This window comes from Charadrius vociferus, unplaced genomic scaffold (genome assembly GCF_000708025.1).
Source record: "Charadrius vociferus isolate BGI_N301 unplaced genomic scaffold, ASM70802v2 scaffold567, whole genome shotgun sequence".
In the NCBI taxonomy this organism is placed as follows: domain Eukaryota; kingdom Metazoa; phylum Chordata; class Aves; order Charadriiformes; family Charadriidae; genus Charadrius; species Charadrius vociferus.
This window is the reverse complement of record NW_009649304.1, coordinates 442,868-453,106: the sequence shown is the minus strand read 5'-3', so window position 1 is coordinate 453,106 and position 10,239 is coordinate 442,868. Positions and strand designations below refer to the sequence as shown.

The 10,239-nt window shown below is 51.1% G+C and overlaps 3 protein-coding genes across 3 annotated transcripts in view; 2 read left to right on the top strand and 1 right to left on the bottom strand.

The window, feature by feature from the left end:
- HPS4 (Hermansky-Pudlak syndrome 4) overlaps window positions 1–9,553 on the bottom strand; it is a 13,706-nt gene extending 4,153 nt beyond the window's left edge. Inside the window, exons 1-9 of the mRNA XM_009889157.1 lie at window positions 9,467–9,553; window positions 8,775–8,918; window positions 7,658–7,765; window positions 6,715–6,831; window positions 6,492–6,586; window positions 4,722–4,794; window positions 3,971–4,004; window positions 3,237–3,333; window positions 1,835–2,750 (exon numbers count right to left, since the gene is read on the bottom strand). Coding sequence (XP_009887459.1) covers window positions 1,835–2,750; window positions 3,237–3,333; window positions 3,971–4,004; window positions 4,722–4,794; window positions 6,492–6,586; window positions 6,715–6,831; window positions 7,658–7,765; window positions 8,775–8,861 — 1,527 coding nt within the window. The 5' untranslated portion in view covers window positions 8,862–8,918; window positions 9,467–9,553. The remainder of the gene's footprint in view (window positions 1–1,834; window positions 2,751–3,236; window positions 3,334–3,970; window positions 4,005–4,721; window positions 4,795–6,491; window positions 6,587–6,714; window positions 6,832–7,657; window positions 7,766–8,774; window positions 8,919–9,466) is intronic.
- LOC104290097 (beta-crystallin B3-like) overlaps window positions 1–10,239 on the top strand; it is a 369,903-nt gene that overhangs the window by 316,232 nt on the left and 43,432 nt on the right. The gene's annotated exons all lie outside the window — the stretch shown is intronic.
- The window catches only part of SRRD (SRR1 domain containing), a 2,375-nt gene continuing 1,839 nt past the window's right edge, over window positions 9,704–10,239 (top strand). Inside the window, exons 1-2 of the mRNA XM_009889164.1 lie at window positions 9,704–9,813; window positions 10,070–10,202. Coding sequence (XP_009887466.1) covers window positions 9,704–9,813; window positions 10,070–10,202 — 243 coding nt within the window. The remainder of the gene's footprint in view (window positions 9,814–10,069; window positions 10,203–10,239) is intronic.

Genomic DNA, 10,239 nt, shown 5'->3' with positions numbered 1-10,239 from the left:
GGTGCATCTCTTCCAGGAGATAACAAACACCTGCACCCAGAAGAAGGGTGCAGTCAGAAGAACCCAATCGCAGTCAAAACCCGAGCTGTGCGAGAGCACAGTTCTGCCGCGATGGGATCCAAAGCAAGAGTATGTGAGATGGAAGCAGCACGTTTGGGAGAAGAACCACCTGAATGGAAGAGGGCTTTGTCAACCCTAGGGCAATAAATAAATAAAGGAAAAATCAACTGAAACGCGCTGCAGCGGTGTCAGGCAGTTGATTTTGAGGCTTAATGAACTGAATGACAAATTGAGCCAGGCTGGGCCCGCTGCTGGCCTTGCCCAGGCACTTGACGGGAGGAGGAGGTGCAACGTGTCCCCAGCAGAGCTAACCCCCCCAATAAGGCATTTCGCACACGAGCTGCATCCTCCAGAGGCTCCTTCTCATGGCAGGTCAGACATGAAGCAGAGCAGAGGTTGGTTTCCAGCCACGGGCGCTGCACGGGCTGCCGCGAACCGCGCTGCCATCGGGCACAGCAGAGCTGCGCCGCCGGCTGGACCAGAGCCACAACTGGAGGGAACCCAGAGAAGATGAGGGTAGCTGTGCAATGAGGAACGACCTTCAGCTCTGGAGCGCATCATTTCCTACCTGCCTGCATCCCCCTCTCTCCCTGCAACCGGGGAAGACGTGGTAGAGCAGGAGCCATCGTGCCGCTGCCTGTTTGAAACGAGCAGACAGGGGACAGAGCAACGCGCCGTGTCCGGTGCTAAAGGCCAAGGCTGCACCTCCTGGCCTCTGCCGATCTCGGAGCAATCCCTTCCCGGGCACGGCAACCCTCACATGCCGTGCGGAGGTGGCATCCCTCTGCTCAGGGGATGCGGGGGGGGGTGTCACAGCCACAGCCTCCGAGTCCCGGAGCTCGGAAATAAAAGGAGTAACCTTGAGGCTCTGCTAATACTGGGAGCCAGCATTAGTCTGAGCTTCCCTCCACCTTCCAGTCTGACGGTTAAAGAAATTAGGTTGTTCCTATGGCAACTGGCATATCAAACAGGCCTCTGCAGCTTTGACTCAGCTCCCCGGTAGGGAAGCAGAGGCCAGGCGGCAGCTCTGCAGACTAATGCTTCATGGGGAAACGCCGGGGGCCGGCACGTCCTTCCCCCGCAGCCCCGTGAGCTGCACCGCCTGGCAGGGACGCCTGGGCACTGAAGCAATTCCTGCAGCAGAGTAATTTGGGATTGCTCCGGTACAGCACCTATCTGCAATGCCCAAAGGGCACTCTTCACTCCTGTCCCTGGAGAGCAGCACCAGGAGAGCAGGCGGGGGACTCCGACAGCCAGATTTTCACCTACATGGGAAACGAGTCGGGGACGTGCTGCCAGACGCGTCTCTGGTGCTTCCAGAGTGAGAAGCTGCGACGTGCAAAGTGGAAGTTAAACAAAGAACAAACCTTGCTTTCCAAAAAGCACTACAGAACTGACGGGGTTTCCCAACAAATCCCAAATCCAGCACAGGTCCTTGGCAGCCCGTGGGGCTGTCTGACGGTCACACCTACACGTTCTGCTCCGGCGCTGGCACCGACAGACAACAACAGGCAACAGGAGTCGCCTGCGAGACGACACTGACACCTCTCAGGCTCGCTGCCTGACGTTTGCAAACAACCTCCCCCGCAGCTTCGGTTGCGGTGACGAACCCTAAGACAAATGGCTTTGCCTTGCACAACAGAGAGCAGGTGAGGAAAGAGACGGGAAGCGAGATCCAGTGCTCGCTCTTCAGTTGTAACTCCTGTCCCCGCCACCACCACCAGACAAGCAGCAGTGAGCGGATCTGCAGGTGTGGAACAGCTTTCTCACTTACCACATCTTCGATGGAGCTCTGGTCCTCTCGGAGGTGATCTTCAGCCAGCAGGGCGAGCACAAGCCCCTTAATACAGTGAACATATAAGCTCATTTTAACCGGTCGGCACTGTTTGCCTGACTCCACACCGGGCTGCGCTCCCAGACTGCCCACCCGAGGCAGCCGGCCGCTCTCCCCGCTCCCGCGACTGTGCGCGTTCTCTGCTGGGTCACCGGGCAGACTCTGCTGACCCTCTGCAGCTGACGGCTCACTCCTGCTTCGGAGCTCGGATTGTAGAGCTGGACAATCCAAACCCCGCACATCGCCACCAGCTGCACCACTGCTTTCTCCAGAGACACTGTGTTGGCTCAGAGTCCCTTGCTCTTGTCCACTCGACTTCCTTCTGCTGAATTCTTGGGCAGAAGAGCAAACGGGTGCACTGCCACTGGCTGCAGAATTACTTTGGAAACTGCGTTGCTCAACATCAGAGTCCACAAGGGATTTCCCCACATTCTGACTCTCCCGGGCGTAAGGGTTCGGAAAGGAAAAGCCTTCCAGATACGGACCTGTAGTTTGAGCATATTCAGCAGTATGGAGTGTGGAAGGGCTCTGCAGCTGCTCCATGCCTCTCTCTGACGGGGAGGACGCTTTTCTACTGAGCTCTGAGCTTTTGCTGTCTGGTGTGCTCAGTTTTGCAGTTGGAGAATTCCTTGCGCTGGCTTCCGTTTCGGGGAAGCCCTTCAAAGGGCCGGTGTTCCCAGGGCTGCCCGATTGTACAGCATCTTCTGGTGCAGCTGCGCTTGAAGCTTGCTCAGGGGACTCCTGCACAGAAATATTACTCAGGTCTTGGTTTTCATGAACTCCTGTTGATTCCGAAACTGCCTGGGAGCAAAGAGCAGTCTTCTCTCCTCTAGGGCTTGCTGGGGACACGGACGACCTAGTGGGAGATGACAAGTTGATTACACTACCGAGTAGGAGCTGTTTGGAGTTATTACATACCTAATAACACTACCACCTCCTGGTAGTGTTCAATAGCTGATCTATTCTCTGCTACAAAGAGCATATGCCTTGGAAAAGGATGGGCTAAGGTCTGCCACAGGTAAAAGCATGGGCCTCTTACACTGCAGCCTCCTGGGAGCATCATGCCCTTAGTCACAAAGCACAAAGGCTTTAAGCAGCACCGAGAACTGAGAAACAAAAACAGTTGGACTCAGGAAACAGTTCTGCTTCAGGCTGCTTCACAACAGAGATACGGACACCACAAATTCTGTCCAGCCTGAAAGACCTCAGGTGGCTTTAACAGTCAGATGACAGCGTTTGAGTTAGTATCAGAGAAAACAGCAACACGGCTCGCGAGGACACAGCGTTCCGTGTTAGTTCCCTTGGGGCAAAGGCCTCTCTATGCATCAGGTTAATTTCCTACCTAGTCATCCACTCCACTGGAAAGTCTCGAAGCACTGAGACTTCATCTTCTGTGAGGAACACAGGGATGATACGGACACCCGGCGGCAATGGAGAATCTGCAAGAGCAACAGAGGTCTGAGGATTAAATTAACATGCCCCAGCATAAAGAACAGAAGCCAGACTCCATCAGCCTGAAGGCTTCTGCAGAAGAAGGCACGCTATCATCCTGCATCCTGGGCCACCACAAACTGGCCACGTCTGACTGAGCAGCATTTTCCCGTCCTCCTCATACACTTAATGCCTGACAGAGTTATATTTTCCCTTAGTGTTTTTTTTCCTAACCATCCTGGCAGAATATCTATAAACCGATGCTCAAAAACGATGACTGAAGGTTTGGACTGAAAGCATCAGCCATCTGTTTTCAGGGCTCCGACAATGGCCAAGTAGGCACACGGGTAACTGGAATTAAAGCAGGCATGTTGGGAATCTGCAGCACTGACAACTAAACCCAAAAGAGCAACTCCTTTGCTTAGCCAAAGGAAGGAACTAGTGCTCATTACACAACACCCACTGGCACATGCTGACTAGTGGCTGCAACACCCTCAGGGATGCACTCCTGCATCCAGTAAGAGCTTTGACGTGAATCCCAGACAACCAAATCATGCTCTCGCTGCAGAGAACGCAACCCCAGAGGGTTGCCCGTATGCTGCTGCTGTGCACCTGGCAACCAGTACTCTGCAGCTGGATGCTCACCAGGCTCCCGCTGTTCCTCACCTCCAGGCTCACTCTGAAAGAAAAGCCAAGAATCAGCTCCGTGGCATGACTCAACACTCGCCATCAATGCCGCCAGGACCGCTCTCCCAGCCTCCTCAGCCTCCCTGGGACTACAGCAGACCCCACACCACCCCCTTCAGCAAACGCCGTGACTGGTTTACCATGCTGGGCAGTGGTTTGTTCCTTAGGTAGCCCTCAAAGTCAAGAGGACTTCCCAAGAACCAAAATACACCTGAAAGCAAGGACAAATACAACAATTTGCCATTACTGCCTGCTCAGGGCACAAAAATTTGGTTCACTCAACCAGAGGAACAGCAGAAGCCTTCTTCATACCTGGATCTTGATGGCTTTTTTGTGGGAGATCTTGAACCACATAAATAATTACTTTCAACAAGTTTTAATGCAAACGAAAATTGCTCTATTAGTCACTTTCAGACATTCATGGTGTGTATATTTAGCACTAAATAGCTAAACTTGGGTAAAAAGCTAATCAAAACATCACACAGGCGGGAACTCATGAATTCAGTAACTTAGAGATCAACAAAAAGGCAAATTCCTAGTGCAGAAGTCTTGAAACCTTACTCAATCATAACTAATAAGAGCTGTTAGCATCAGCATCTGTATTTGTCCTTCCCAGCAATGGCACATGTAATATCTATGTGACAAGAGCTCCCACGCCGCATCCGCACCAGTGGGTATCTGCACGCAGGGAACATGTTCAGCAGCATACCTGGCCTGGAGACTCATCGCCTTGCAGGAGAACTTTGGCAGTGAGAGGAGGTGGCAGCTGGGTGCTCACAATCCTAAAAGGACAAAACAAAGTCATCCATGAGCAGAGCGTTTTGGCAGTGAGAGGAGGTGGCAGCTGAGTGCTCACAATCCTAAAAGGACAAAACAAAGTCATCCGTGAGCAGGGCGTCGTGTCCTGAAGCTGAGTCGTAGACGAGGACAGGCAGAGCCAGCAGTAGTGCCACACTAGACTTGTATTTTGAGCAAAAACTGAGGGTGCTGCAGCGCCCCATTTCACAGCTGGGTGATCTCTGGGGGCGTCTCGAAGGTTCCACTGCACCCACCTCTCCCGGCCCTGCCAGAGACTGCAGGGGTTGAAGGGCCAGCCCCACACGTGGGCTGGAGCTAACACGTTGCCACACAAGAGAAACACAAGCTGAGTCACCACCAGGACTCTAGTTTTCTGGTATTTGGGTCAGTTCCACTCTAAACTCAGGAAAACCACCTGCTGGCATTTAATTAAACAAATCTGGTTTTGCTGAGTCAAGATCTAAGACAGACCAGTCCATACAGGCTTCCTGCCACCCCGGGAAGAGCTGCAGGCAGCGGAGAAGATTCGGAAAGACTAGTGCTCAAAGTGCTGCAAGGACAGGCCCCTCGGACAGGGCTTCCAAAGGTATTCTTGGGTCTTCTGTCCGTGTCTTGTTGAGATATGCATTGTGGAGATTCTCCAAAAGACTCTAAAGAAGGAGAAGCTTATCTCAAACACAAAGCCCTTCGCAGTGTTGTAGTAAGATTCAACGTTTAGAAAACTCTAATGACATTTGGTGAAAAAAAATCTCTACCAGACAGACCAGCGATACAACGAGACACACGCAGTGGCCACGGGCAGGCGCAGGACAAGACTCCATTCTCAAGTCAGACATCCACTTCCACTGCAACATGCTGCCAGCTTTAAGGTGCTGCAGTGACTCATGCTCCGTGTCCTGCTTGCAAGTATGAGATCACTCCCTTAAAAATGCCTGGTCTGCCTCTGTCAGACCTGGAAAGATGCACACATTGTGGCATATTTCCAGTGCTCGTAAAAGGTGTTACAGGAACAGCTTATGCCAAAGAAAAATGGTGTTTAAATGCTATTGCCAAGAAATTCTCAGAATCCCCCACCTCCTGTCTTTCAAGGACACCTTTGAGGCTTTCCTTGATGTCATTCAGTACCACATCTGCCGCATCTTCCGCTATGATCGGTTGGAAGAAGCAGGCATTTCTTGGGGGAAACTCTGGCTTATTCTTCTGTGCACTTTCTACCAGTATAGACAGTGGTCCTGGCCAATAAGTCAGTCAAAAATACGTATATATACACACACACACGTGCACTGAATTTGCAAGACTGCAAAGAGAACACAAAGGGGAAAGAATAATATTCACACACCTTTCTTTTTCTTGGTGACTTCCACCTAAAAAGCCTAAAAAGTTCAGTCTTCACATCCTGCTGAGTATCCAAGACAGCAGGTTACGCTCAAACCCAAACCTTTAATTTCTTCGTGCTTCCATTTCTCCCACTGATAAACGCAAATAACCATTTATCCTCTTTGAAATACACCAGCAGACAGGGATCACCTTGCCTGAAGCATTCATGCTCCCGCCAGTAACAACCAGCAGCCCTGTGTGCACAGCCAGCGAGTGCCCTTGCTCCGCTCCCCGGATGCACTCCGGGATCCCAGCCCTGGGAAGGGGCCCATTTAACGTGCAGTTAAATCCTTCGGTTACTTACAAGCCCCTGTAGAGAACGCAGCCTGCCAAGACATGGGGAGACCGCTGGCAAGTTTGCAAGATGAGAGCTGCTTTCAGTAAAAGCAGGGGGTCCACCTAGACAGGGAGAACCACAAGGAGTTAGGCCAGAGAATCCCGGGAAATGCTCAAAACAGCAAATAAACACAAACCCATTGGCACGAGGGCAGCTCTAGAGGCAGACACTGCAGAGGACAGCCTCTTACCTTGGTTTTGTCCAGATTCCAGAGAGAATTGAAAATCTTGTGGAGGTCACTGGTGTTTTTTTGGGTATGTTTAACGTATCTGTCCCACTGCCTGCTCAGTTCCTCCTGAGAAAATGCCTGCGGACAACAAAAATCCACACGGCTGTCACCGCGCAGCCTTAATGCGTCCAGGATGGTTAGATGCAATCAATCTGGGACAGTACCTGTAAGTGACTGGGGGAAAACAACAGAAGATTGGCAAGGAGGACTGTAAACACACTCAAGTGACCTGCAGCCGAGGCTTCAAAAACCACATATATATACTAATGGTTGTTTAGTCTTGTGTGCTCCACAAGTAGAACATCTGTGTTTAGAAAACGCAGGCCTGTGACAGACTCAGAGGCACCCTGTCGAACATGCTTGAGATTCCTGCCCCGCTGCGGGAAAGATCAAAGCACAGCGGTGAACTACACCCGCCCGAATCCCTGATACACAGGCGAGAACAGCAGGTTCGGTAACTCCCTCCAGCACGGACCGGGCTCCACGGTGCCTGTCTGCCTCTGCCCAGGCGCTGCTTCGGAGACCCCCCGGCTGTTGAGGCAGCGAGATTAAAGTGACTCTTTGCATTTCATCCGTGGTTTTGTGGGTGTTTCTGCGTCCCGCCTGTGTCAGCTCACACAGCGATAAATCTTGTGAGGAAAAGGAGGAAGATGGTATCGAGAGGAAACGCTTTAGACTGAACATCTCGGAAACTTTTAGCAGACACTCACACTACCTCGGTGCAGCAGCAGGATGGGCCTGTACACTTTTCCAGGTCCCGACTGTTTGATACGTGAGCTTGCTCTGACCCTTGATGGCAGGAAGACAACATAAGGGAACATGCCAGCACAGATGTGCCTGGGGACAGCTCGGCCGATATGGAAAGTTTTTAAGATCTCTTCCTATGCTGCTGATCTTTAATTACCATGTAGGCACGGTGCACGGGTCCATTGTAGAAGGTGAAGAGGCTGATCAGCTGCTCCAGAAACCGTCGACAGCTGACATCGGGGAGCTCAACAGCACAGCCCAGAACCTTTAACAGAGAAAGCCATGAATGAAGAATGTTTACTGACAAAACCCAGGCACAGCAGGTGAGAACAACTCTTATCACTTTCAAATGAGTATCAAAGGCGTACAAGCGGTTCTGTGGCAGGCAACCAGCCCCCGGATTCACAAGTCAGATGAAAAGGAGATTCAAAAATACCCACAGAAGAGCCCTGGCACAGACAGGATAAATAAAACAGAATTCCAGTGTTTTAGACACACTCCCCTCCCACGTTAGATGACCTAGCTCAGTGCTCTAATAGCTAAGAACATTTTCCTGAAACTAAGTATGTGAAAATATTCAAATTAACTCGTTATTTACAGCGATGAAGATGCTTCATTTAGGTTTTCAGTTGCCGAGAGACACAGAAGCACCAGGCCGCCTGCCTCAGAGAGCGCCCAGTGAGCCTGAATGGCACTGCCAATTAAATAGGTCTGACTGGTCTCAGCCCAGTTTCCAGGGGATGGTTTGAGGCATTTTTGTCATGACTCTGCCGCACGCTGCTCTTATATGCTAAATGTCTGTTGACACTGACAAAGCCCTGCAGCGGGGAATACTGAGGGTTAGAAGGAAAGAACAATCAGACTATCAAATAGGGAGGCTGAGTCCTTATTATGAATCGCAGCACATGGAACCCTGTTTCCAGTCACTGCCAGTGACCCACGGATGCACACAATGATGCAGAGCTCAACTTTTTACAGCCATTGCTGAGCACATCTTAAGAAAACACGTTGCGTGTGGACACACAAATGAGGTACGTGAAGCTTTTCACAAAACAGCTGAAGTGACTGCCACAACACACAGCTGTAGCCTGAGGCAAACCAAATTTAAGTTCCCTTGCAATGAAAAATTGTGCATTGCAAGTTCCCACCCTCTCTCTCCCTGGGTCTACCTGTGTGCAGCCCCTCCCTGAAGAAAAAAAAAGTCCTCTTTGACACAGTAGTTCAGACTCTCGCTGTTTTCACACTGCGACTGCCTCCAGATCTTTTGAACTCACCCACAGATACTCTCCATCCACTACAACTGCAAACTTGAGCTTCCTCAGGCGAATGAGACTTGGAGGAACTCCAGAAATCTCAGTCATGCAGTGCACCACTCCGGCAATCTGTCCGCACAGCAGTTCCTGCTGGTCGGGGAGAGTCTGTCGAGGAAGGCAGAGAAGAAAGACTTTTATTTTTTTCTTTCCTTTTAAAAAGACTTAGGGAAAAAAAACCCACACTACTCTATTCAGTTATAAATAAAAACTTATTATAAGTTCAATTGAATTATAAAATAAATGCAGTAGCACAGGCAGACTTCTGGGGAAAAAATAATTGGACAGCTTTTTTTTTTTTCAGGCCGCACAAGGGCATAGAGCTTATTTAGGGGCACTTTCACTCTGTGTATTTATTCACGTCACCAGAACAGACCTGGCCCCTGCTGGACAACGCCACTGACCAGAACCCACAGCGAGGGAGCAGAGAGCACCACCGCCGTGCCCAGCCTCAGAAGCCCGAGGACGCCTGTGCAGCAAGCCCGGAGGAGCACCACCCCGCTCCGCCTGGCTCTCCTTGCGCGAGTTTCCTTAAAACTTTTGTGAACACTAGATAAGAACGAACCCAAAGCTCCACCTGGAAGCCCGGCCAGTCCTGAACCAGAATTATCAGCACTGACCCACAACACAGACACCGAAATAAAAGCAGACATTACCTGAGATGGATAGAAATAACAAATCCCGGCACTTGTAGGATCCCCTTCTTCCTTAACTTTTGAACCATCATAAAGGAAAAAGTAATTCCACCTAAAAAAGCAAAGCATTGACAAAAACGATTGTATATTTGAAAATTGCTACGCTTCTCCCTGTCCCATTATTTCAGGTAGAGCAACAAAAAGTTTATTACTGATGAAGAGAGACACGATTCTTGCGTCATCACACCGAGCTTAGACATGAAAGCCACACTAAAAGGGCCCCGTGTTATTAAAGCCGACCACTTTTCTGGATTTAAGATAGATTCTCCAACTCTGCAGCTAAGGCACGAGGAAGAGGATACGGACTTGTGAGATCTTCTCCTATCCACATATAACCGCGTACATTCTATTTGTGGGGTACAATTACCACTGAGCGTTAACCATGTGCAGTCCGAAGGGTTCCCATGACCGGCTGCTCTTCCTTCAGCCGCTGACTGCGCACGACGGACCTCAGGGAGCGCGAGAGGGACATCTCCTCCCGAAGATGGTCTACACTGCCATATGATTCACCTCGCGGTTTCGAGGATGTACCTATTTAATAACGCTTTTTCCCACTCCTATCAGCAAGCAGCTCCTTACGAGCTTTGCCCACGCCACGCGTGACCCCCCGCACGCCCAGCCCACGCCCGCGGGCCCGGCCGAGGAGGAGCAGCCCCGGCGGCGGGACCACGGACCGGGAGAGCACCACACCGGGAGAGCCCCGTGGGGAGGCCCGGGGGAAGGGGCTCACCATG